The sequence below is a fragment of the Brassica napus genome, chromosome A9, assembly GCF_020379485.1.
Source record: "Brassica napus cultivar Da-Ae chromosome A9, Da-Ae, whole genome shotgun sequence".
Lineage (NCBI taxonomy): Eukaryota > Viridiplantae > Streptophyta > Magnoliopsida > Brassicales > Brassicaceae > Brassica > Brassica napus.
This window is the reverse complement of record NC_063442.1, coordinates 34,784,142-34,812,064: the sequence shown is the minus strand read 5'-3', so window position 1 is coordinate 34,812,064 and position 27,923 is coordinate 34,784,142. Positions and strand designations below refer to the sequence as shown.

General features: G+C 33.2%; 3 protein-coding genes and 1 long non-coding RNA gene across 7 annotated transcripts; 1 reads left to right on the top strand and 3 right to left on the bottom strand.

Annotated features, from left to right (window-relative positions):
• Positions 1–542: 542 nt before the first annotated feature.
• Positions 543–5,965, top strand: LOC106415317 (TBC1 domain family member 9B-like). The gene is made up of 18 exons (XM_013855980.3): positions 543–783; positions 1,048–1,117; positions 1,235–1,804; positions 1,938–2,117; positions 2,222–2,335; positions 2,439–2,497; positions 2,865–2,931; positions 3,056–3,107; positions 3,189–3,281; positions 3,451–3,534; positions 3,649–4,058; positions 4,209–4,270; positions 4,368–4,437; positions 4,707–4,787; positions 4,877–4,978; positions 5,208–5,332; positions 5,440–5,557; positions 5,698–5,965. Exons 1-18 carry the CDS (start codon positions 725–727, stop codon positions 5,806–5,808), a joined length of 2,427 nt encoding a protein of 808 aa, XP_013711434.1. The 5' UTR covers positions 543–724; the 3' UTR covers positions 5,809–5,965.
• Positions 5,966–5,986: 21 nt separating this feature from the next.
• On the bottom strand, positions 5,987–8,196 carry LOC106416145 (phosphoribosylformylglycinamidine cyclo-ligase, chloroplastic). Its single transcript, XM_013856979.3, has 9 exons — positions 8,045–8,196; positions 7,647–7,949; positions 7,462–7,556; positions 7,281–7,382; positions 7,132–7,191; positions 6,878–7,050; positions 6,687–6,789; positions 6,452–6,610; positions 5,987–6,340 (listed from the first exon to the last, which is right to left on the bottom strand). The coding sequence occupies exons 2-9, from the start codon at positions 7,945–7,947 to the stop codon at positions 6,167–6,169; spliced, it is 1,167 nt and encodes a 388-aa protein (XP_013712433.1). The 5' UTR covers positions 7,948–7,949; positions 8,045–8,196; the 3' UTR covers positions 5,987–6,166.
• A 279-nt stretch (positions 8,197–8,475) lies between these two features.
• On the bottom strand, positions 8,476–12,082 carry LOC106414006 (protein TONNEAU 1a). Of its 2 annotated transcripts, none has more exons than XM_048741157.1 (12): positions 11,890–12,082; positions 11,601–11,715; positions 11,141–11,403; positions 10,796–11,049; positions 10,457–10,557; positions 10,094–10,226; positions 9,860–9,948; positions 9,652–9,774; positions 9,167–9,288; positions 9,042–9,058; positions 8,823–8,964; positions 8,476–8,732 (listed from the first exon to the last, which is right to left on the bottom strand). In XM_048741157.1, the coding sequence occupies exons 5-12, from the start codon at positions 10,541–10,543 to the stop codon at positions 8,690–8,692; spliced, it is 756 nt and encodes a 251-aa protein (XP_048597114.1). In that variant the 5' UTR covers positions 10,544–10,557; positions 10,796–11,049; positions 11,141–11,403; positions 11,601–11,715; positions 11,890–12,082; the 3' UTR covers positions 8,476–8,689. The 2 variants fall into 2 exon arrangements, with proteins under 2 accessions (XP_048597114.1, XP_022546852.1); XM_022691131.2 differs by having other exon boundaries at positions 11,141–11,202.
• An 8,490-nt stretch (positions 12,083–20,572) lies between these two features.
• Positions 20,573–23,651, bottom strand: LOC106412429. Of its 3 annotated transcripts, XR_002653961.2 has the most exons (6): positions 22,661–23,650; positions 22,258–22,384; positions 22,072–22,129; positions 21,182–21,779; positions 21,001–21,086; positions 20,573–20,896 (listed from the first exon to the last, which is right to left on the bottom strand). It is a non-coding gene; the product is annotated as an uncharacterized LOC106412429 (long non-coding RNA). The 3 variants fall into 3 exon arrangements; XR_002653960.2 differs by having other exon boundaries at positions 20,573–21,086; positions 22,661–23,651; XR_001282587.3 differs by having other exon boundaries at positions 20,573–21,086; positions 21,182–21,527; positions 22,661–23,648.
• Between the last annotated feature and the right edge of the window lie 4,272 nt (positions 23,652–27,923).

The window sequence follows — 27,923 nt, the reverse complement described above, 5'->3', positions numbered from 1 at the left end:
AAAGGAGGACATCCGAGCAACCACCAAAATGGCTCGTTCTGCAGTATGAACCTTTGCCTTATATAGCAATATCTCAGCACCTATTGTTTGACTTGGTTGCAACTTTCAGTTCTGATGCTGGTCATTACATATTACAAAAAGTAAAAATTACTTGATAATGTGTTTTGTTTTTTGCTTTTCTTTGAGTTTTAGTTACTAGATTTTAAAGTTAGGTGTGTTATTATTAATTCAAATATTGTTACTAATAAAATTTACTAGTATTTTGTTTTTTCATAAAAATATTAAATTCAAATAAATCAATTCCAGTATTTTTAAGATTTAAACTGTTTAAAACAATGACATATAGCTGTTAGATATCTTTTGAGAAAACTAGTTAATATTGGAAGACAACTCATGAATTCACTCACACATTTTACATCCAAAACAAGGAAGTGGTTAAAAATAGTAGGGTAATCAAAAAGTAAAAATGAGAGAGAAAAGACGTTTTTGTGACTGTGCGTCAAGGAATCGACGCAGTCAAAAAAAAGGTCACGTGTAAATGGTAATAACCTCGTCGACAATCACGCTCTCTCCCATGTGATTTCTCCACTCCTCCCTTCTCTCTCTCTCTCTCTCTACTGCAAACTCTTTTCTCCTTCCCTTCAACTTCAGTCGCGTAACGATGATCAACTAAAGCTTTTGGATCTCCTCTCTCTAGATAGATCTCTTCTTCTCCGATTAACGAATGAGGACCGCCGCCGCTTCCAAGCCTCCCAATCCACTCGTCGCCTTCGAGCACAAGAGGTTTCCCCCCTTTCTTCTCTCTGCTTTTCTCCCGCGTACTTAGGTGTCGTAAGTAAGAGATTCATGAACTTGCGGATTTTTCGCGGAATGTTATATCTCCTGATTCTTAATTTCGGCATATTGTTTTGCTTGATTCGTGCGTTTATTAACAATCGGTATCGGTTTCGATGTGGATTGATCTTGAATTCAAGTATAATGCTAGTGACTTTCGAGTTCGATTTGTATTCCAGTAAGAATAATGGTGACTATTGCTGGCATGAACAGGGATGCGTATGGATTCCCTGTGAGACCTCAACATGTGCAGCGATACAGAGAATATGCTGATATTTACAAGGTTCTATTTGCTTATGGCCATGCTATTATTTTGAAATCGTTGTATTGTAGTTTATTTACTTCTTATACTAATTAAGTACTCATAAGCCTTGTAATGTCACTCTTTGCGTACGAGCAGGAGGAAGAAGAAGAAAGGTCGGACAGGTGGAGCAGTTTCTTGGAAGATCATCATGCTGACTCCACTGATGAGCCATCTGCGAAAGAATCATCTGAACATAGTCATGCGCAGTTTAGTGAAAATGGGAAAGGAAAAGAAGATGACAAGTTAGGTTCTAAGGATGTGACTCCTGATGAAGAAGGTTTCCCTGACGCAGAGAAGAGTGTTCACAGAGTGCAGTTATGGACTGAGGTTAGGCCGTCTCTGCGGTCGATTGAAGAGTTGATGAGTGTCCGTGTCAAGAAGAAGGTGGATTTATCAAAAGGCGAGCAAGAGGATCCGAAGGGGAAATCTTCACCCTCGTTTGATGATGCCAAATCTTCCAAGGGAGCTTCTGAGAATGATTCTGAAGACGAGTTCTATGATGTTGAGAGGACGGATGTTCAGGATGGTTCGTCTTCTGATGGTACTAGTGTCTCTGGCATAACTGTTGCTGGTGATGCAACTTCTTTCTCAGTGTCTACATGTCCCTGGAAGGAAGAACTTGAAGTGCTTATCCGAGGTGGTGTACCTATGGCCCTGAGGGGGGAGGTAATAAATCTTGTCATATCTACATTGATACCTTCTCTTTCTATTTAATATCATGCTCTAGCTCCATATCTATAGTTCATTAGCGTTAACTCTTGTTCAATCAAAATCTTTACATGTACCAACAACTTTTCAGCTGTGGCAAGCATTTGTGGGTGTGAAGAAACGACGTAGCAAAGATTATTACCACAACCTTCTTGCTGAAGATAGTTCTGGAAACAGCATATATCAAGAGGATACGCAGCATGTTGATGGGAAAGGTTCAAATACAGAATCACTTGCTGTTGTAGAAAAATGGAAAGGACAGATAGAAAAGGTAGTACCGTAAAATTTACTGAGAGTTGACCCTCACTACATACTCGTGCAGTGTTGGCTTGAAGTTGATTATCTTTCTTACGCCGTTGCTTATATCAAATACAGGACTTGCCTCGGACGTTTCCAGGCCATCCTGCACTAGATGATGATGGTAGAAATGCTCTGCGGCGTTTGCTTACTGCTTATGCTAGACATAATCCTTCTGTTGGATACTGCCAGGTATTGGTTCTTAACCAATATCATGATTCTTTATTTTAGTACCAGCTGTGGTTATTTAAAATTAGTATCTAGTTCATATCTTGTGTCAATATACCACTTGCAGGCTATGAATTTCTTTGCTGCGCTTTTATTGCTGTTGATGCCCGAAGAGAATGCCTTTTGGTATGTTCACAAAGTTGATGAATCTATCGTTTTCGACTCCTAATATTATTTTTCTATGAAAACTGAACTCCTTGGCTCTGTGTCTAGATTGTGTATCTATCACTTTCACTTGTTCCGGTTGAACATTAAATCTTCTTAGGCCATTCATTAGATTATTTCCCCCCTAAATCGATGTTTATAATCAGTATAATTTTCATTCGTAATCTTGTTTTTTTTGTGAATAAAAAAACTCCTCGGCTCTGTGTTTAGTTTTTATATCTATCACTTTCATTTTATTCTGCTTGTATTAACTGTGGACCTGTGGTTAGGCGTTGTTACATCTTTTTTTTTCTAAACTGATTCCCCTGCTAATATATGTAATTTTTAGGGCATTGACAGGAATCATTGATGAGTACTTCACTGGTTACTATTCAGAAGATATGATTGAGTCACAGGTGACCATATGAGCTGTTTTATACATTTGCACAAATTTTGGGGCAGACATCATTTTAACATGTACCATTAGGTCCACCAAACTTCTGTTAATTAAAGTTACTGGATCTTGTATACGTATTGCAGGTTGATCAACTGGTTCTGGAGGAGCTGGTTCGAGAAAGATTTCCGAAATTGGGTTAGTGTTTCACAGATATCTTGATTCATATTACAAAACGTTCACAGTTTGTACTAATGCTCTGAATTTTAATGTCTACAGTTCATCATCTGGATTATCTTGGAGTGCAAGTGGCTTGGGTTACAGGGCCATGGTTTCTTTCCATCTTCATGAATATGCTTCCATGGGAAAGTGGTCAGGTTCTAAACATTGGAACAAAGCTGTCTTGTTTGAAATTGGAACTGTGTAGCTAACAATTAGCGACCGAGAACTCTATTCTTTCTAAATGTTTGGTCATCTTTCTCTTTGAAAGTTGGGACTGAGAACCCACTTTCTTTCTAAATATTCGTCTACTTGATAACAGTTCTCAGAGTCTGGGATGTGCTTCTCTTTGAAGGAAATCGTGTTATGCTTTTCAGAACAGCACTCGCATTGATGGAACTATATGGTACTTGGTTGAAACTTGTTAATTTTTGATTTTAAGTGATGTGTTTTGTGGACCTCCTAAATACATCAATGTCATCATCGATACTGCTCTAACTTATGCTTTAATTCACCTTAGGTCCTGCATTAGTTACAACGAAAGATGCTGGAGACGCTGTTACTTTGCTACAATCACTGACTGGATCAACATTTGATAGTAGCCAGCTCGTTTTAACTGCTTGCATGGGTTACCAAAACGTACATGAAATAAGATTGCAGGAACTGCGAAGCAAGCATAGGCCAGCGGTGATAGCTGCACTTGAGGAAAGATCAAAGGGGCTTCAAGCTTTTAGGGACTCGAAGGGCATTGCCTCCAAACTATATAGCTTTAAGCAAGACCCAAAATCTGTTTTGGTTGATTCTAGCAAAGTCTCATTGACAAATGGGAGTTTGTCTCGATCCGAGTCAGGATCAAGTAACGCGGATGACGTGTTAGTTAGCCTGACTGGTGACGGGGAAGTAGATCCTGTTCAAGATCTCCAAGCGCAGGTAATAGTTTTCGTCTGTTCTGTTGGCTTGAAGATGTTCCCTTTAGTATACTTGAATGCTAGATGATTATATCTGGCAAAAAGATAAGATATATCATTGGATACCTACAGTCATGGAGCCCCTTCTTAATGTTGATTGACAACTTTCCAGGTTCTCTGGTTGAAGGCTGAAGTCTGCAAGTTGCTTGAAGAGAAAAGATCAGCTCTACTTAGGTTAGTTTATTTGCTCAATATATGAGTCGAGGTACAATTTCTCTCTCTCATTATTCCTCAATATGTAATGTCTCCCGATATTCCTATTCTATGGTAGAGCTGAAGAGTTGGAGATTGCTCTCATGGAGATTGTCAAGCAAGACAACCGACGTCAATTGAGTGCCAAGGTATTCCCATAAGTTTGCCATTTGACAGTTCATTTCCCAACTATGCATATTAGCATTGTTACTTGTCTCTTATTCATCTTCTGAATTCAAATACTAGTTTCTTCGTCACTTGTGAGTACATGATTGCTTTCCTTTCTCTTTCTTCATTTCCTGCTCGTTGCTCGTTCCTCATCTTTGTGCTGATCTCGTTCGAAGGCTCATCTGTGCTAAGTTAGTTTTGACATAGTCTTAAGATGTCAAATCCTACTTGTTGTGAATGTAAACATCAGGTGGAGGAGTTAGAGCAAGAGCTGGCAGAAGTTCAAAGACACCTCTCTGATAAGCAGGAACAAGAAGGTGCAATGCTACAGGTTTGCATTTGCATGATCGATTTGTTTGTTTTTTATTTGTTTATTGCTGATACAAATGCTGAGAGTAGTTGATACTTACACTTATGAAGGTCTTGATGCGAGTGGAGCAAGAACAAAAGGTAACAGAAGATGCACGAAGATTTGCTGAGCAGGATGCAGAAGCGCAGAGATATGCTGCTCAAGTCTTGCAGGTAAACACTTCGCGCTGACTCTTACTCAAAACTTGGCTAGGGTTATTCAGATTAAAGAGCTTTTACTGTCTCTGGTTATAGCTGTGACACACCTCCCATTACACATTACTTTAGGAAAAAAAGCTTTGTATCCGTATTGACCTTGTCTGTATGTTTCAAATGACTCTATTTCGTCTTCCTTGTTTTTGTCTCTTGTTATTATCTTATAAAGAAAAATTAATTGGTCTAGGAAAAATATGAGGAAGCAGTTGCTGCACTAGCTGAGATGGAGAAGAGAGCGGTGATGGCAGAGTCAATGCTTGAAGCCACTTTGCAGTATCAATCTGGCCAACTCAAAGCACAACCTTCACCACGGTTTGTTCTTTTTACCTGAGACAAATAAATTGTGTTTTCAAGACCTACTACACATACGAAGCGTTATGACGTGTGATCCATTCGTATTCTGAATGGGATACACACAGGTCAGGGAACCAAAGTCCGTCTACCAAAAACATCAATGATCAGTTACCTGAACCTCCTCAAAGCAGGATCAGTTTGCTAGCACGTCCATTTGGGCTAGGGTGGCGCGACAAGAACAAGGTTAGTCTTCTTCTTACACCTCAACATTATCTTTCAAAACCAAATAGATTCTTCTGTTAATGACATCCACCATCATAATCATATACGATGGGCAATCAAAGTACTGGTCGTTTAGTAGAGTCAATTACATGCGATTGCAGAACACAACACCTGAGAAAACTGCGGAGCATGTTATTGAGGAAAAGCCAAAAGCAGAGGAAAAAGAGACCCACTCTGAAGCAAAAGACGTTAAACTCCACGACACCTCCTAGGTTATTATAAGACCTTTGAAGCTCTATTTCACTAAATCTTCAAATCTTAGTTGGTAAAATTGTTAATTTCGTATTTGAAGTTTTGGACATAAGCTTTTAAATACACATTCATTTTGTTGTTGGTTTGCTAAGCGTATAAAAACAATTTGAACGCAAACCAACCATTTGCATCACGACATTTCAAGAGTATTAGTTTCATTATAAACCCACATTGGCGCAAACTGTAAGGATAACAAAAATGGATTTGAAACTTGGGAAACAAAGAGGTCATATCTTCTCTTACACAAACTCTGAAACACAATTCGCATGGTCCCAATTGAGAACACAATAGTGGTTGCTAAACACAAACGTGATCTTCTTATTGATAAGTTACGCCTTCACCGTTTATAACCTCTCCAATGCGATGCGCAACATAGTCTCCATTCTTGGCTTCTCCAAGTATTCTCAAAGCCGCCTCTGGGCTAACCACCATTACCATCCCTATTCCCAGGTTAAACGTCCTTCGCATCTCACTGTCTTCTATTCTCCCAGACTATATATAACAACCAAGAAAAAAATGAACAATCAAAACATTTCAAACGAATACACCGGTAAGAGTTATCTTGAATGATATAGGTGTTCACTGAAACTTCAATTTGATTACCTGTTGGATCCATTTGAACAATGGTGGAAGTTCCCAAGCGTCAGTGTGGATAACGGCACCCAAACCATCAGGGAAAACACGGGGGATGTTGTCAGTGAAACCTCCACCTGTAATATGAGCTATCCCTTTCACTCCACCTCTGCTGATTATGTCAAGTACCTGTGTATATATAGAGAGAGTCATGAGACGGGTAACAAATGTGATCAACTTTTTGTTGACCAAAAAACAAACAAACCTGCTTCACGTAAATGACAGTGGGTGCCATTAAAGCTTCACCAAGAGTAGTTGATCCACCTGGAAGCTCATCTTTCAGCGAAAGACCGCTTCGAGCCACGACTCTGCAAACATTTGTGGTCTTCTAGTTTTAAGTCACTGGATATAGCCAACAAACTTACATTCTTCCTAGTGTCGTATATAATGACTTACTTTCTTACTAAAGAGAAGCCATTGGAGTGAACACCGCTAGATGGGAGGCCAATAAGGACATCTCCAGCGACTATGTTTTTCCCGTTTATAACCGAATCTTTCTTCACTATCCCAACTGCAAACCCACTGAGATCGTACTCTCCCTCTGCGTAAAAGTCTGGCATCTCTGCAGTCTACAAACACCAACCAAAGCAAGATTATGAAAGCAAGGACGCATAAACTACACTTTCAAAAGCTAGGTGACTGTAACATACCTCTCCACCTAGAAGAGCACAGTCTGATTGCCCACAACCATCAACAATCCCTTTAATCACCTGGAAACAATAGCATAGCATTCTACATCAATATCAAGTCTTAAAAGCAAGAAGATCAAAGGGTAAAGAGATGAAGCAACCAATCATACCTTCTCTGCAAGGTCTACATCGAGACGGCTAGTAGCAAAGTAATCAAGGAAAAACAGAGGCTTTGCACCAGAAGTAACAATATCATTCACACTCATAGCAACCTACAACAACATGAACACAAAGACAATGAGTTGTGACTAGAGGAACGGTCACAAAAAGACAGATCATTGAGTGTTTTACCAAGTCGATTCCAATGGTGTGATGGATTCCAGTCTCAAAGGCCAACTTAAGTTTAGTCCCTACACCATCGGTCCCAGCTACGAGATAAGAATCACCTGCTCCTCCCAAAACACACATGGAAATGATATTAAAAAAAACGAAAACTTTCAACATCTTCAAGGTTAAAGTTTGCAGCTTTTTGATACCTAATGGAAAGAGACCACCGAACCCGCCGATTCCAGGAGCCATCTTCGCGATTCGTCTAACGAGCTCAGTCCCTGCATCGATATCAACACCTGAACCTTTGTAACTGAGACTCTCAATGTCGCCATCTTTCTTCGACATTGATACAACATTTGTTGTCCTTCTCGTCTTCTGAGGGAAACTGACGGAGAGAGGCTTCGGAGAGGATGGAATGGCGGAGGAGAAGCGGTATCGATTGATGGAGCAGGAACCGGAGGAGAAGAAGCAAGAGGAAGATGGAGACTGCAAAAGCCTAGCTTCCATGGCTGAAACGAGAATAGATTAATGATAATCAAAAACAGGTTAAGCGAGTAAGATAAAGAGTTTAAAAAGACGTCGACGGTGAAGGGAGGAGCCTTACCGGAGAGAGACTGATATTGAGGAGCGACGCCGGAAAAGAAAAGGACTGAGCAGAGTTTGTGTCTGAAGCTAAAACAAAAATAAATTAAAACAAAAAGGGTTTTAAAACCAAAACCCTAACTCAGCCCAGTTTACTATTTGTTTTTGTTTTTTCACTTCCACAATTAACATAGACTAAACAAATACTGTATTCCATATCAGATAAAAAAAATTAGAGGAAGACAAAAAAACTATTAATTATTTTCATATATTTCTATAATATTTTTTTTAAATCATAATAAATTTTTAGATCTATCAATTAAAAAGTTTCATTAATAAGTTTTTTTTTTCAAATGACTCCATATTCAAATTACAATGATGGGTTTATTTATTCCTGTATTAGGTGAAGAAGAGATGCATGTTATAGTACAATTTTTCATTTTTTGCTTTGAGTGAGGCTTAGAAACAAAAATTCTTTAACATTGTGACATGTTTATGGTCTTGGAGGGCAGATTTCATTTGCTAATATAAACTTACTTCCAATCCCTTCTCAAACAACTACTTTGACAAATACAAACAAAATGATAGCAAACACAGTTGCAAACATCTAACGCCGCCATAAATAAACACAGAGAGTCACACACACACACACACACACGCCGCCATGTTAATCTTTCCCATCTTCTTCATTTGTTCCATCCCTCACATTCCTACAACATCACAACCAAACCAAACAAATGTCTTTTAGTTCAATCCAAAGTTGATATATAAGAAGATAGAGAGCCCTTGGAAGCTTTTACCTCCAAGATGATGTTAGGTTCCTAGTTTTCCTATCTAGCTGCAGATTTTCCAGCGCTGCTGAAGCTCTCGTTACCTCTTCACTCCCATCTTCACTGTCATATCTCCAACTGTGTTCCTCTTTTCTGTACCCAGAGGTAGGGCCTGAAAGAATCTTAGAATCAAAATAGAGATTTCAAGAAGAAACTCAGGAGAAATAAATAAAGGAAAGGATGACTCACCCGATGCAGATATTGACCTGCACATTATGAGTGAATCAAGCATGTCAGACTCAGAAGCAACATGAAATAAAAAGAGAATTTAGATCTTTGATTCGGCATGACATGGTGTTGTTGACGGTGCGTACCTTCGTTGAGGAGGTAGGCTCTCAGAGGCAGATGATGTACGAGGAGGATTTCTTGAGTCAAGGCTTGATGAGGACTCTGTTTCTGACTCTCTCCTTGAGCTACCACCACCACCACCTAAAGCCTGTGTTATGTTCCGAGGAAATATTCAAACACACATGAAAGCCTGATAGGAATACAGCAAGACAATGATTATGGTTTCACTATGAAAGAATGGAATGATCCTTTGATGTAAAGAGGATTCACCAAACTTGTAGCTAAAATTTACTTAAGAAAAAGTGTGAGCTAGTGTGAACAAAAGTTACTGTTTAGAAAGCCTGAATCAATGTAACTGCTCATCTTCACTTACAGAATAAAAAACTGAAAACACTTAGATCCTCGAGATCTATTGTAATTTGTTTGAAGAATCGTTGTAAAGCTTGTAAACAGAGAGCATAAGTTATGTGGTTCAGACAACTTCACAAGGAGAAAAAGAAAAGGAGAGTACCTCAAACTTGAAGAATCCATCAAGAACATCAAGAAGGAGTGGTTTGCTATCTCCGTTTCTGTTGAGCTCATGTCCACTGTTGCTACTAAAATCATGTAACTCAGACCTCCATGAATCTTTTGGCTTTTGCATAGGTAAGGGAGAAGAGTTTATAGACAATCCTCTGAGTGAAATAAAAATCAAATAAAATGGATTTTAGCTTGGTTACCAAATTACATTCAGGCTGATAAACTTTGAGTGTGTGGTTAAGCTGCGCCCAGTCCAAGTATTCGCATACCAAAGCAGACAGCAACCTGCCTGCATTTCAACAATTTTTAAAAATGTGAATGAATCAAATGCAAGATTTTCAAACCAAGACATGTTATTTACATCTCCTCAAAGAGAAAAAGAAGTGAAGAGAGAGAGAGATAGTAAAAGCTAAAGACTTGAGGTGAGGAAAGACCTGAAGGAGAAGCATGAAGACGCCTAGCACGATCATTGCAGCTTCCTAACAAAGCTGGAGGCAAGCCTTCGCTGTTAGCAATCACTCGATCCTCTTCTTCAATTGCTTCAAACACACTCGCACGTAGCTCAGCCTAGTAAAGGAGGGGAAACTAAGGTTATATCAAGCAATGCAAGAGATAAAGACTTGTGCAAACTGACCGTAAAGGTTACAACTTTATTATTTCTAAAAGACTTGAGGAGGATTCACATGAATGCATAACTAAGACATTCGATCTACTAGCCAAAGATCTGGAGGAAGCGAGAAAGTTTCTTTCTTTCTTTCTTTTGTTTGAGTCAAGGGAGGAGAAAAGGGGGTGGTTACCCGGATCTTAGCGAGGACACCTTTCTTCTCGAGGGTTCGAGTGACCAATGTCTTGAGATCCATCATCTCTCTCGTGTAATCGTCCATTTCGAAACACGAGGCTGCTTCCGACAAAAGAGTTTTACTTTTCAAGTTTAAAATGAAAGAAAGAGAACAAGACGAAGAGACAAATGAAATTCAAAAAAGAAAATAGCGCACTAGTGACAAATTTTTGATTAGTTCTAACTCAAATCTCTGTTTTGGAACTCTAAACAAAAACAATTAACAGATACTAGTAGATACTGTTAGATGTTTACTTCTGTAAGAAATTTAAAAAAAAAGTGTGAATTTTTCAAATACCTGGCAACAACAACAGATTGTTGTTTCCTCCTTTGATTGTGATCTCAAAAACAACTTTAGTAGTCACACTACTCCGATATTTTCAGACAAACCGAAGTTTCTTAAAAGAGACTTAAGAGAAGTTCAGCCAAAACATGTTACAAAAACAAAAAAGGATAACTCAAAAAACATATGACTATAAGCTGCATTTGATTAGAAACCCACTTAATCAATCCTTCCCTTCTTCTTTTTCATTTGTTCCACCTCTCACATTCCTATTACAAACACAAAAACAAAACCATCAACACATTCAACCTTTTTTCCTTTTTTTTTTTGATTTCAATCCCAACTAGTAAAGAGGTTTACCTCCAAGACGATGTCAAGCTCCGAGTTTTCCTATCCAGCTGCATCTTCATCACCTCTTCTATCTGCAAAGGTCTTATTTGGTATCAGATATCATAAAAGAGTAAAGATCTTTTTTTTTAGTGTGCTTAAGATGGAGATATGTGTGTAGCTTTGTAAGTTATCAGAAGCAGATGATCTGTGAGGAGGATTTGTAGACTCAAGGCTCGATGAAAACTTTGTTTCTGATTATTTCCTTGAATTACCACCATTCATGATCACTAAACCTGAGCAGAATACAAAGACTTTTTAACCTCCTAACTAAGACACCTAAGAACAAGAGTTATGTACTTGCAAAGAGGTGAGGTATGAACTATGAAAAGTACAAGTTTGAGCTCTTCTTAGAGGGTGGTGCATGTTTTGTAAAGATTGAATGTGTCACCAATAGAATGGAAAAATGAAAACGTATAAGAAAGGAGAGTACCTCGAATTTCAAGAATCTTTCAAGAAGGAGTGGTCCGCTTCTGTTGAGCTCGCGCGTAACCATTGCTGCTAATTAATAAAGACGCAGCTAGTTCAGACTTCCAAGAGTCATTTTGCTGTAAATAGGGTTTCAATCACAATGCAGATGACAACAAGATTAGTAAGAACCTCAATATTCATATGCCACGTCCACACCCACACACACAGAAGAAGAAAAGAAACATATTTTAATGATAACAACTGAAGTGAGAAAGAGAGAGACATAAAAGCTAAAAACTTTGGTTAAAGACCTGAAGGAGAAGCATGAAGCCGCCTTGCACGAACGATTACAGCTTCTCAACCACTTTATCATCATCTTCAATTGCCACAAACACATTCGCACGTGGCTCACCCTACAAAGCAACTGATCCATATACTCCTATCCTTACACTTTTGCATTTCACATTACGTATAAACAAACAGCACCTAATGTTCTAAAAAAAAAAGAACGAAACTTTGGATCAACATCAGGGATTCAAGGTGCATACATAAACAAATGATGTGAACCCAGTAACCATAGAGAAGTATAGTTTTATCTTATCAACTGAACTGAAAGGTCGAAACAAGTGTAGAAAAACGCAAAAGTGAAACTTACCCGGATCTTAGCGAGAACACCCTTCTTCTCAAGGTACTATGCTCTTGACATCCATCACCTCTCTAGTGTAATCGTCCATTTGTTACACCAACCAATTCAAATCAAAAGTGTGAAAAACTTTAGTGAAGAATTTGAAGATGGGCTAAAGAAAGACGTTGAAGGAGAAAAATAAATAAAACAGTAAAAACAAATAGTTTCCTAAATTACTCCCTACAAGATTGTTAGTTTCTATTCTAGTCTAAGATTTTAAAATTAGGAAATATCCCCCCCCCCCCTCAATTAATGTGGAAATGATTTAATTTACTTTGTTGTTATTTTAAGAAAGAATTTAATTTGGGACTGGAAGAAGAGTAACTCTAAAGATTCAATTGGATCGTTGAAGGATACACGAACACATTTGAGAGTTCATGGATTCTAATAACTAGGGAGATGATTAGAAATGTGAAGTTTGGTCCAATTTTGTCAAGCATATGACAAAGGAAGAATCTGTACTTAAGGTTATGGTAGAGAACTTGCTGCTTCTTTGTACAGATAAGGTCGCATGCAAACTAAAGATGTAATAAGAATCATGAATAGCCGGTGGTGTTTGACTATCTAACAAAATGTGAACATGATGAGTAAGTTACTTAATTAAGTTTTATAAACTCAAAACTATTACTCACTGTTTTTTTGTATACCCAAATGGAAACATTAGGAACAATGAGGTGATTAAAGAGGATTCGTTTTCACACTCCGATTGGACTAGTGACAAGAGCATAATGCCATTCAAATTAAAGTAACCACGAAAAAATATATGCATATAGCATTAGAAATCACTTTTCAAGCTAATCATTCATCAGAATACTTCTAGAAGATCCATGCACTAAATTATGCTTTCATGAGAACAAGTGGTACTTTTTTTGTTCACTCTACTGTTTACTTACTTTTACTTAAATTGGCAGAAGTTCTTCCAGGCTTAAACGAACCTTATATGTACCTTTCTCTTTATATGTGAGATTGATTCTCTCTAAAACTTTCCACGTACAATATTCGCAGGGATCAGATGAAGAGTGCATAATATTCGTGTTCACCCTGGAGCTTACTATATATGTAGACAAATTTAGTTATACCACAATCATGCATATATACGATGTCTGCAGGCAGCATATATACTAAGGTAAAATACTACATGAGTTATTTCGGTTGACGTTTCCACCAATCCTATAAATGCTATTTTTTATCACTGGTGCACTGATATGAGTGTCTAAGCTAAAGTGGTTAATTAATAACATAGATGAAACCATCTAAAGATAGCTACTACAAAACGAGTGTAAAACATGGGAACTACAAAACAAAAAATAATTATAGGATTTGAGATAAATTAGGTTGCCTGCAAAAGGTAGTGATACCCACACAAATGAGAAACCAATAGTAAGTCTCTTTTGAGGTTTAATACTATACTAGATGATAACCCGCGCATGTGTGGAGTGGATTTTTTATATTAATGTTTATTTATTAAATAGTTTTAACATTTTGAAATATTACCATCTTTATCTTTATCGATTGTAAAATGACGAATACAAATGTTGGTATCTAAAATGTATCATCGTCGTTGAAGAGTTAACGTATTACATCTCACTTTAATTATTTTTAAGACTCATATGCACAAAATGAAATTAGGTTATGCGGCTGATACAAATCACCAAAACTAGATAGACAATATCGATTGTAAAATGAAGAAACAGGATTAGGTTTTCTGCTCTCGATTTGTTTACTATTGACTCTCCATAAGTGATTTCATTTTTTACTTCTATAAAATTGTACTTTTGTTCTCATTTCTGTTTTACTGATATGAGTTTTGTTTCTTTTTTTAACTTCTTCTGAGAATTCAGTGAATTACATAAGTGTCAAATTAAAAAATAGACCTCTGTAAAAATTAGTTCCACTCCAGATATATATATAAAAATCAAAATTTTGAAGAAAATCACCGGTAAACTCTATTCACAGGTTAGTGTTCAAATCAATTATATCAAGCTGTTATAAAATATAAGTACATAGTCAAAATATAAATGTATGTATAGTATATATTCACCATTTTGGTCTAAAAATCATTTAACTCTAGAACAACAAAACAAATTACTTATTTCACTAACCTACACTTTTGAAGTTTAATTACTTAACAGTATACCGATAAAAAAATATATAATACTTTATCATTGTAGTATATGTAAACTATGCAAACTAAGAATTATTTGATTTAATAAATGATAAACCATAAAACTTATAATAAATAGTCCAAATATCTCATTCTTACATTTATAATAGCTAGATAGGGTATTAGGGAGAAACAAATATTAGACGAATGATCAAATCTCTCATTCTTCGAACAAACTAAAAAAGAGGTGAATGGAATCTTGTCTTGATTTTCATTAAAAAAATTTAGGAATAAAAATTAAGACTAAATTACTTAATCTGAATGAAATAATATATATATATATATAGTGCTTTCAATATTAAAATCACTTCGATTTGAAGAACTGTGTTTCTGGGATTGTTGGGATCAAATAACATATTAAAAACCACATATTTAAAAATAATTTGTACATAAAAGTATATACATTATAGTAAACACATAAGCCAAACCGATACCTAGCTTTTGTTTATTTGCAATCATGTTTTTAGTAAATAAATTAAAACAATTATTTTATCTACATTATATGGTATATAATTAAACTTTATTGATATTGACATATATATAGTATATGTTAATATAAATATCTTTATTAACATTTGTATATTTTCTGTAACACAAATTTAAACTGTTAATCACAAAACTTTAAATGTGAGATTTTCAATACAAATTTCAATATTAAAATATTAAGTTCTCAATAAATTTTCAATGGAAATTTTGAAATTAACATATCTACTCTATTAAAATAGAGTCCTAATTTTATCTACTGTGAAATGTTGTCAATTAAAATTGGACCTATTCTAAATACTACCATTTATTATACACGCAAGACACATATCACTTATGTTAACCAAGTTACTTAATTTAAACCAACTTTACACAAACCATATGCTCCGTTTTTCTACTTATACAATAACAATACAAATTTCAATTAGTATTGATAACTAAACCGATCTTATCAAAACATTACTTTGCTAAGCGTTTGTTTGTTTTTGCCTATAAGATCGCTTCAAGATTGACTACAAGTGACATCAGCTTAATATACAACGTAATCAAATCAATTCATATTTGTTCATCTTTCATCGTAATATATGAAAAAAAAATATGTTAATATGTTTAAACTAATTCTAATAATGTTTGATGACAATTTTGCTGACTAATAACTTAATTAGGAATAGATTTGCAAAAAAGGTATTTTTTATTTTAATATTCAGTTATGTTTAAATTAATTAACTTGACTAATTAATACCATTTTATGTTCATTTAATTGATCTAAATTTGTTGAAAATTTAGTAAAATAATAACTACATATAATAAATAATTGCATATCTAAAACAATCTTCAAAATATTTATTTATTCTATTAAAACAAAAGTACAAAAAGTCTATTGTACAAAAGTATAACTATTTCAATAATTACTCAATATGACATATTTGATTATTTACAAATCATTCAAATATATATCATTTCTAGAAATTTTATAATTTATAAAGATGATAATAACAAAGTAGTTTACCTATAAATTTAAATTTTATTTGTAATGAAAAAGATCAAACACAATCTTAATAAAATTTTAAATATATTTCTAAAATAATGCATTAATTAATTTCATAATTAGTAACATAATATTATTATAAATTAATATTAACTAAAAATTTATTTGAAAATAAAAATAAAATAAAATTAATATTAATAACAAATCAGTTTTGACTATAAATTTAATGTTTATATATCATGATAACAAAATTTGCTAAAAATATATAAAAAAAAAACAAATATTTTTAATAAAATATTTCAATAGTTTAGTATAAGAGTGAAAGTCATAAAACATCAAAAAAACATTATATATCGATAATATTAGCTCAAATAATAGGATAGTGTTACCATGTATAAAAATAAAGAAAATAATAAGTTTGAATTAATTAAACCGAATAATGTATTTACTTATAAAATTCTGCAACATACTAAAATGATAGATGATAAAATATATATTTTTCAAACACAATATGAAAAATTAAATTAGTCTTAGAAAATATCATTTTATAGTATAAATAAATAAAATTTTGAAAAATGTGTGTACAAACTGTAGAAATTATAAAAACATATTTATAAGTGATTTTCTATTTAATTATTTCTGATTATGAATTTATTGTACCGAAATCAAAATATACTATTATACAATAATAATTACTCACGAAATTTAATGTAAAAATCATTATATTTTAATGGTGTTAAGATTATATTATTATACATATAACACTGAAATGTAAATATAAATAGTTAATATCAAATTTATATATTTATAAAATTAAAAATATCCGCACGGATACGTGCGGGTCAAACTCTAGTTTATATATATAACTAGGGTCGGCCCGCCCTACGGGCGGGATATTAGTTAATTTGATATTCACTAAATGCTCGAGTTGAAATTTGTTTTAAGATTCAAGAATTTGGTTATCTGTTATGTCTTACTTATTAGTATGCGGTGGTATAGTTGTTTTTCGATTATTATTGCTTTGGTATTGTATCAAATTAACTAATTGTCCAACTCATAATTATAGATGTACAAATGTGGATTTGTAATAAAGTTTGATGACAATACTGTTTTTTTTTTTAATTCTTATTCATAGTGGAGTGTGCATGTGTCAGAAAGAGGCCTATAACAACTTTTATGTTTTTGTGTATGGATTTTAAATATATATTATTTTGTATAATGCATACTTGCTCTACAACATTTGCTTGTAGACTAAAAAAATTGTTTTCTATATTTTTAAAAGAGAAAATATTTAGTCTAGAATATAACATGGACATATGTATTGACTATATATAGAAGTTGGATGTTATTTTAAAATGACATATGTAAAGAGATTTTTCAACCATTACTTCACTGGCACAAAACATTTATAACTGTAAATACCTTCTTTTAAAAGTAAAACTAATAAAAGCGTGTACAACAAATGTATTTTGATATATATTATATGCATCAAGTTATAAAAGTTGGAAATATTGCAAAACTGTTTGGAGCAAAGTTTTAAACTTCACGATCTTCATCTTGACGTCAGTTCAGTGTCGGTCCTGGCCACAATCAGAAGAAGCATGGGCTTCCAGCTGACACGATAATAAGTATTTTCGCGGCCACATATTTATAAAAAGTGACTTTAGCCTAATGGTTCTAAGAGAAATTACCAGTGTTAGAGGTGCTGGATTCAATTACCCTTAACTGCATTCATTTATTTTGGCCCTAAATATAAAATGGGACAGGTGTCACTCCCAGAACGCACGAATTGATGACGTGGCTTCACGGGAGAGAGGTGAACATTTCTTTATATATATAGATATGAATATTTATTAATGACACTTCATATTTATACGATTTATGTTCATTTGTATCTTGTTTGAACAAAAAAAATTAAAAAATTGATCACAAAATTTTTAATGTGGGACTCTTACAATTTTTTAGTAATTTATACTCGTTTAAAAAAACCAAAAATATAACATATAAGAAAAACATCTAAATTTTTATTATATTTTTAATATGATTATTTATTTTTTTAATAATATAAAATTAAAAAAGGATACAAAATATGTTATCAAGGATGTATTAGTTATAATCATTAATTGTGGTATATATAGTAATAATATTAGGTAATTTCGTAGCTTTTATTTAAAGAAAGAATTAAAAATATTCTTTTGTACACTATTAATTAATATGATAGTTAGTTTAATAAAAATATAATATATATTTATATGAACCAACTTATTTTTTTAAAGATTCTAAAAATTATTATAATGATAACATTTGGCTACGAAAACATATTGTAATGCTATAGGATTGATATAAATGGGATATCTAGATGAATCCAAATAGGCAAGTATGCTACGATTTTCAGCAGATTGCTACTGCACTTTCGAAGTGCATCATGAAAAATATACACGAGTGTTTATCTAGGTCCCAAATTAAGAATGATTGTAGAGTATACAATGTGTGCATGATGTAGTACCTTTTTAATTTATGTTAATATCAACTACTTTATAGAGATATCAAATTCAACAAAGACATCTTATATCACGCAAAAGAGATACGCAAATTATCTAAATTAGAACGATCAACAGTGGATAACTGGCACATTACATGCGGTCGCTGAGTAGCTGAATGTGAGTAAAAATATTTTCTTATTTGATCTTTTGACGTTTTAAAGTTTGCTAACATGGTGTTGTGGAGCCGTGACTCTCTGATATATGATTGTCAGGTCAAATTAATTGGGCTAATTAAATCATTGGCATTCAACGATAACGTAGTGACAAATTGTATTCTACTACCGCTGATCTCTTTTTAGGCCAACAACAAATTAAATATACTAGGGTCTTTGTCCGGGCTACGCCCGGGTAAATTTCATCTTATAATTATTAATTAATTTTAGCTTGTTTATTTTTTATAAAAGCATGTATATATATTATTTCAAAATTGACTACCAAAAATATAAGTAATAATACGCAAATTAATTTATTATGTTGTCCAACGAATTTGAAATGAATAAACTCAGAGATTGATTGGTAATGGTGGTAAATGTTTTACACATTCACTTTTTCTATAAATTTGTTTTTTTTTAAACAATCATAATTTAGCTTTTAAAATTAAAGATACAGTATATTTTTTTTTAGAAATAATATATTAGTTTTCAAAATCAACTTTTCTAAAGATTTAATTCAGTGCTTTGAAAATAAATATATAACAAAACAATTAAAGCCGAAAAAAACAATTCACAGATTATTTTCTAAAGTAAAACCAAAAACAAAATCCACAGAACAACCTCTCACTCTTTGTTGTTTATTTATTATTAAAATTAACAAAAAAGTGATGAATAGTCAATATTTTTAAGTTTCAGCTAAAATTTTGGGAAATTGTCAAAAATACAATTTTCAAAGTACTACTTTTCATGTTTACACTAACCAATTTTACCCTCATATTTAATGAAAGATAAAAGACATTTATAACCTTTTGATTAACTTTGACAAAAAAAATATATGATTAACTAATCTAAACTTAAAACATCAACTCAGAACCCTAAATCATCAACTCTAAACCTTAAACCATGAAACATCAACTCTAAACTCTAAACCCCGAAACATCAACTCTAAACCCTAAATCCTAAACCTTCAAATTTAAACCCTAAAACATCAACTCTAAACCCTAAAAGTAAACCCTAAACTCAAAATCTAAACTTAAAACATCAACTTTAAACCCTAAATCATCAACTCTAAACCCTAAACCATGAAACATCAACTCTAAAACCTAAATCCCGAAACGTCAACTCTAAATCCTAAACTCTAAACCTTCAGATCTAAACCCTAAATCATCAACTCTAAACCCTAAATTTAAACCCTAAACCCTATATTTTACTGAAATTTGAACCCTAAACCCTAAACCCCTAAACCTTCAAATCTAAACCCTAGGGTTTAGGATTTAGGGTTTTGAGTTTAAGGTTTAGAGTTGAAGGTTTAGGGTTTAGAGTTGATGTTTTAGGGTTTAGGGTTAATTTTTTAGGGTTTAGAGTTTACTTTTTAGGGTAAAGTGTTGATAGTTTAAGGTTTAGTGTTGATGGTTTAGGGTTTAGAGTTGAAGTTTAAGGTTTAGGGTCTAGAGTTGATGTTTCGGGGTATAGGGTTTCAAGTTGATGTTTCAGGATTTATAGTTCATATTTAAAGAAAAAAGGATTTAGGATTGATGGTTTTGGGCTTAGCGTTTGTATTTTCAAAAAAAAAAAAGTTTATGATTAATGGTTTAGGGTTTAGAGTTGAGTTTTGAGTAATTAACCCCTTCAGACAAAAATATTTATATTGGGATATTTAGATAATGGTTAATTTTTTTTAAAAATAGTTTTTGTTGATTTAAGTGATTGAAAATTAGTTTAAAGTTCTCAAACACTTATTTGTGTTTAATCTAAATACTTATTTATCTGATTATGATTTTTTTTCTCGATGCCACACACCAGATTTTATATTATATATTATAAATACATAGTTTGATTGTTAATTTGTATTTTAATAAATTTCAAATTAATCTTTTCGTGACTTCTTAAAAAATATTCTCAACAAAATATTTTGCATAAGATATTGTGAACGTTTCTTATATATTACTTTAAAAACTTCTGTAATACTCATTTATTTCTGAAGCTTTTTGAAATTAAATTTTCACAGTTTTCTTATTAGCTATAAAACAATACTCACAACACAGTTAATTTCAATCTATATTTTTATATGATCTACTATACTAAAATTAAAAATTGCTACCAAGCATGGACAATGGCCAAACAGCCGTAAGAACACCATTTTAAACAACAATTCTTCATGCAGCAACATTAGCTCCTCCAGCTAAGAAGCTTAACTGTTAAAACTTCCCCTTCTTCCGAACATATAACACTTTTGATGTGCTGAGCACCAAAATTTTTGTGGATCACTATCTTTCATAGAAGAAGTTTGAAGCATATCTCCACTGTTCTTGTAAAAGAATTTCCCGTCTTTCAGAAAAACCTCAGAAGCTTGCCTTTCCATATACACAAAGCATAATCATGTCAACAAAAAGAAATATATACTAACCAGACCAAGGTACTTAATTAATGTTGAAGTTTCAACCGAGACACTTCTTCACAAGTTTTACTTCTTTCTCCTTGCCAATATCAAACCTGTAACATTTCAATCAAACACATCTAAGTTTATTTTTGATTGGCACAAACCTTTTGACATAAATGGGGGAAAGGAGCCTGTGAGAAGTAATTACCAGTAGAAGGTCTCTACTCTGGAAGTGGAGCAACTTATAGTAAAAATGAAGGTTATGTCCATACCGATGTCAAAGGTCACAAACCTTTACCAACCTCATCTGCTCTTGTCCAAGCTCGAGATCCCACCTGGAATTCACGGTTTCATGTTTCTTGATATCAAAGAATGATATATAACTTATCTTTACCTCACCAAAGTCTAAGAGTTTCTGCCTGTGATTGAAACAAAGGGGATTTATCATACAACATAAGATCACGACAACACAATAACACCAGAAGTTTTGAGATCAAAACACTAACAGGTAACACCTTTGCTCCACGAGCACTGCACAGCCTGCGAGCTTTCACCTGGTACCAAATATTTTGTAAAATTTATGTAACTTAAGAGCAGCTTCGTTTGGGGTTCCTCAGATCAAGAACTGAAATTTATCTAAAAATCCCAACAATGTGTAACTCAGAGCGAGATCATTCTCTCCGGTTGCATCCATTTGAAGGGAATGGATTTCTCAACAACCATTTTACCACAAAATCCCAAGATCGTGGGCTCTAGAGTTTTGTTGTTGAAACTGACAGATCTCTTAACCAGGAGTCTAGATCAGCCTCCATGTCATATTCAACATATCCCACAATACAATAGTGAGATTCTGACTTGAAGTGAAACATCAAGAATTTGTAATGTCTGACTCATACATGTTTGTATATATATACATAAACCCAAAAAAAACATGAAAATAAACTACAAACATAGAAAGAAGCGCATTTCACACACAACGTCTGAACAATAGATTCAGCCAAAGAACAAAGATTGGAAAAAAAAATCAGAACTTCTCAAATCTATAAAAACAGAGCAAATCACTGAGAAGATTTAGTCTTAGTCAAGATGAATAAGTACCTTGAATATACCACCAGAAATGTATTTACAACTGCATTTTCCCTTTTTGTTGAGCAAGCTGCGAAAACAGAGAGAGAGAGAGAGAGTGATGAAAGATGGCAAAAAAGAGACTGGATAACACTATATATAATCAGAGAAAAGTTGAAAAACTTGAGTCAATGAAATAATTAATTTAGTTTTAGGGACCTCTATGTACGTAGCTCTGGTTTCCATGTGGGTAAATGGAATCTGTCAGACCCTTGTGGCTGCAGATGCATCTTTCCAATACAAATCTGGACAATTCTCTAAATAACATGCCACATCCATCACATAACTGAAAGGAAAAAATATTTTGAATGGACAATGAAATCATTAGGGAAGTAGTAGAAGCTAAGTTGCTGGAATTAATAAAAAAAAAGAAGGAATCTGATGAAGTGCAGAGATGAATATATGAAAGGCATACGTGTTGGTTCATGCCAAACTCAAAATCAGCATCACCACACACAGCCAAATAAAATTAACATCACCATGCATCCGACACGAAACAAATATGAACACTTTATGTTACAAATCACTCTTAGGGCCAACTTCTTTGAGGGATTAACCATACCTGCTGAGAAACGATTTCCGAAGACTGATCCAGAAGGAGTTTTCTCGACATTCTCGTACTTTGCTGAGATCGACTAAAGCAAGCCGCATTCAGTGGATCTTAATTTTTTTTTTTTGATTAATCAGTGGATCTTAATTTCCGGCGGAGATTGATAGGGTTTTTTCATCGCTAGATATAGAGAGAGCAGAGAAAGAGGAGTCGAAGAGGATTCATGGGCGAAGTTAATGAAAAAAATTAGATAAACTGTAGAGAATGAGAAATCGGAAAGGTCATCAAAAAGAAAAACAATATCGTCGGTTGGTTAGACTGAAGAACGCTGACATGGCACAATACAATAGTGTGATTGGTCTGAATATTTTTGCATACGTGGACACTCTCCCTATTAAGCTTATTTAACTTTTAGTATAGTATAGATTTTTCAACATATTAAAGCTCTGAATATTACAAACCACTGCACCACACCATAGTTAATAATAATAAAAGTTACTACAAATACATATTTATCTATATGTTTCTGTTACTATTAGGACTGCTCTTCAGTTGTACTACAATTATTCCGCATGTGAACCATTTCCTTGAATTAGAAGACCACACGGTTTGAGTTATGTCATTAATCATTATGTGTGTTACTCTAAAGCAGGAACCAAAAGAGGGTACCACGAATTGTCAGAACTGAAAGGAATGGTTAAGAGCACGTGTTTGTTTCGAGAGAGGTATTTTTAACTTTTTTTGGTTGATAAAGAAGAATCAGTTTTGGCTTTCGGAAATGAGGAAGGACAGTCACCACGTCGCCCAAAACTGTTCCCACACCTTTATAACCATATGCGTCAAACATTAAACCGAAAAACGTTAAAACCAAAATTTATTATTTTTATTGATGGACAAAGACATTAATTATCATCAAAGTATATGGTTGAATTAAATCCTCAATTATTTAACGTTATAACGTGCTTCATGCGTTTCCAGTCGTTTCTCTATCGCTCTTTTAAAGATTTATCTTTGTACCAACAACCCACCCCATAATTATTAATCTGTGCAATCGTTTCTCGCTCGCATACATTGTCAAAATTTTAAGATCCTCCCACGGTATGGATACTGACTACTGTAGTTAACCTACGTACATCTATATGCATGGTTAATGAATTAGTGAGTTAAAATTATATGCAGAATGTACTATGCGATGGAAACCAAAGGTTATGGTAAATTAGTATAATTAATAATAGCATAACTGATACAACCATAAAGAAGTTAGATCCGTAAAAAACATCTCAGTTTTTAGAGCTTAAACTATAACGTTTGGTTTGGAGTGTGCGTGACTCCAAAATGGATTATGATTATGGTAGATTAAAAATAATTAAGAGTTTAGTTTATTGTGCACTGCAAGTTACTTTATAAAAACATTTAAAAGTTACTTTTACGATTTTACCTAATATAGAGATATCTCCTGGTGGAGAGAAACAATAACAGTCTTACCAAATAAGGAAAGGATAGATTCCTTAAAATATGTTTTCGGCAATCTGGATAAATTGAACGGTTGAGATTTGTAAAACAGCTTATCATCAAATCTATCAAAATTATTGAATAAGAGATGTAGATTGGTGAGTGGTCGAATACGTGACAATTGACGTAACCCCACTGTCCGTCTGTCTCCATTAAGGTTTCTCTCTCTTACTCGAAATAAATAAATCGTAGCTAGTTGGCATATTGGACCCATTCTTGATTTTGGACCTCGACGTGTAAACATCACACCCTCTCTCTTTTTTTTTGTCAATCACACCCTCTCTCTTATTCCTTATTTCATTGACTATATACAATCACTCAATTGTTTATGTTTTTATTTTTGAAAAATCATTTGTTTTTTTTTGAAAAATCATTTGTTGTTTTTTTAAAAAAAATCATTTGTTATGTTGTGGTCTAGATTATCTTTCTATTCCTCCAACTAGTTGGAATTGAAGATGCAATCCCATTACTAAAAGAAAAGATTGAGGAATGAATGTGTGAGAATGGTTAAAACTTTGATAATATGTGTTGATTGTTTCTTCAAGTCTATTCTCCAAATTTAGTTTACAGATTTATATGTCGTAAGAAATTGTATTAGAATTCAATGCTTATCGGAAAATTTATAAAAGAAATATTTTAAAATATTACATTGTTGGAAAAAAATTACAACTTGAATTTAGTTTTTACTTATTAAACCACAATAGCTGTAAAAGAATTTACAATCTTTTCTTAAAATGTCATATCAAACTAGTAAGAAAATCTTTCCAAAAACAGTTGATATTTTTAAAACAAAATAATTATAATAACTTTTAGCACTAAAGATTTATCTATATTATTAAAACTGAAGTACCTTTAATACTGTTTGGAAACAAAGATAAAAAAAAATGAGAATTGTTTGGAAACATGAATAACAGATTTATTACTTTCTTTTATTTACACATTTAATCATTACATTTATAATAAATGACATATTTCCTTTTTGTATTTTTTTATTTACAGATTATGCCACTACATTTAAAATCAATTTAAATTAATTAATTACAATGGTTGTTGTTTCTTTATAGTGAAAATAAAAACACAACTGAAATATATAGTATATATTATATAAAAGAATTTTAAATATATCATTACTTTATTTAGTTTAATCAAATAAAAAAAATCGAGAGTTCAATTTTCAAGAAAATAAAATATCATAAAATTAAAAATAATTCATAGAAAACTAATGCAAAAATTAAAATTTTAGGTATTTTTTTTTCTTTTGAAAATAAATTCACAAAAAAACAACAGATCAATATATGAATAGTACAATTACATCAAATTGCATTAAGTTATAAAAAATAATATAATATTATGTATAAATAAAAAAAATTATCAAACATCTATATTATAAAATAATATATTCTATTCTATATGTATGAATTTTTTTTTATCAAACTAGTGGTTTATGATTTTATGTTAAACAAAAATTAAATCAAGCACCCGCGCGGGGGCGCGGGTCAAGTTCTAGTTCAGATTAAAATTCAGAAGAGGATACATTGTTTTACCACAAAGCCGGAACTCAAAAAAAAGACTAGAGACTTGAATTCTAGTAAAAAGAGAGGCTTACCTCAATATTCGAAGAGAGCAAAGAACTAAACCAAAAATTAAAAACCATGATAAAAATAAGGTCGAAAACAAAATCGAAATGCATAAGACTCATAACACTGAACACAAGAAAGCTGGAGCAACACCTAGCACCGACACAACCACAATCAGCAAAAAGTGAATACAAGAACCACTGAGGATAGTAAACCAAAAAATGAGGCGCCTGAAAACTAGGCATAGTGTCTAGAGAGCCAAGAACTTGAGATAGCAAAAGGACAAGAATAATTTTGAAGAGCATTTGGAGATTCGACAAAGAGGACATTCACTCTTATATGCGGACGGAGAGATCCAGCCATAGCCACTTACAGACAAGGGACAAGACACTTCCTCGCAAAAGAAGAACCAAAATACAAAACCAATGTGACGTCTTTAGCTCTCTCCAAAACCGTCAAAGCAAAATAGAAGAACTAGTAGATGATGTCACAACAGCCTTATGTCCAAGAGACGAACTCCAAAACACACTTAAGCAGGAACAAGAAACTCATAGTTAGAATATCTAGGCCAGAGAGGCCGGTTCAAACACCAGAGATCAAAACTGGAGGAAAGCTGAGAACAACACTAGAGCCCGCACTGAAGCAGAACTTCAATGATACCAAATGGTACTGATGCTACAACCTATAAGCCAGTACCAAAGCAGAACTTCAGTGATACAGATGCTACAACCCAAACACAACTGAAAAGACCACCTCCATTAAAGAAGGTCTATAACCACTAAAGCTAATAGTACCCGCTCTGACTCCAAAGAAGCGACTACATACAAAATAATTGTAATGATAATTATGATAATTTGTTTTAGATATATATATATATATATATATATATATATATATATATAATATAAATTCTGCTGTCAAAAGAAACACATATATACCTTTTTCACACGTATGATAGATCTGGTTTTAATCGCTTCTTTGTTATTTTGTTAGGTTGTTTTCCAAGTCATAACGTTATTTTTTTATTAATTGTATTTTTTTATTTATTTCCTGCTGAATTTATGAATCTGAATGACAATACGAGAAACAATTACATAAGATATGCGGTACGTTTCTAACGGTAACATAAATATATAAATATATATGTATACGTAGAAATTTTTTTTAACAATTAACTGGGGTGTAGTTGATATTTTTGGAAGAGAATAAGGAGCAAACAAATAGTTTGAAATTTTTTTGGAAGAGAATGTAAAATCTTTGATATTTCCCGGCTGACTAATTTATTTGATATTTTTATCATAGATGATAGATCTCTTTATTTTAAGAAAAGGGCTAAACGATCTTGACGAAAGAAAAAACGATAGAGAAAGGGTTGTCCTGAATCTTTAAATGGCGCGAACAGAGAAACAAATATTTCACACGTTGTAGATATGTACGGCGAGATCCAAGATCCCAAAGTACAAAAAAATCCCTGACCGTTAGATTTTTTCATACTGGGGATCAAACGGGGGACCTAAGTATTAATAATTGCTGTCGCTAAATGCCAAAACGACATAAATTAGAAAGAAAAACTTGACCTCTAATTATTACTTAGGAACGGTGGTGGTAGGGCGCTACGCTACATAAAGCAACGTATAATATATATGTGGACCGGTTGATTACTTGATAAGATTTGTTGTCAATTGAATGCTTGAAGGGAGGAAGCGAATATCTTAAGTTTTATATGATTTCGTGATTAAAAAACCTCTCTTATATTGTTCATGATTAATAAAAAATTTACAAATTTATTTTCATTTTCATAAGATACTTTGTATAGTGTTTTATTGAATTTAGCCACTTATCCCGTCTACTACTGTTCCGCCTCATTTTTAATTTCATTTTTTCTTAAAATCAAAATATGCATATATGAATTCCTCGTGTCTAATTTTCTTAGTTGTGTCATGAGTCTCATGACTAGATAATAAGGAAGGGTTGGAGTTTTTATTTTTGTTGGCATATATATACCTTCAGCACAAAAACAATACTACTATAGAGAGGAAACAATAGAACAACAACGCAAGTTTTGTCGCTATTCGCAAAGTTTTGCGATAAATTGGGTTACATACGTTTATTATGGAGAACATAATTCCATTGATAATCATTAGTTGCTGGTCAGTGGACATATGTAATTATTATTATTACTTTTT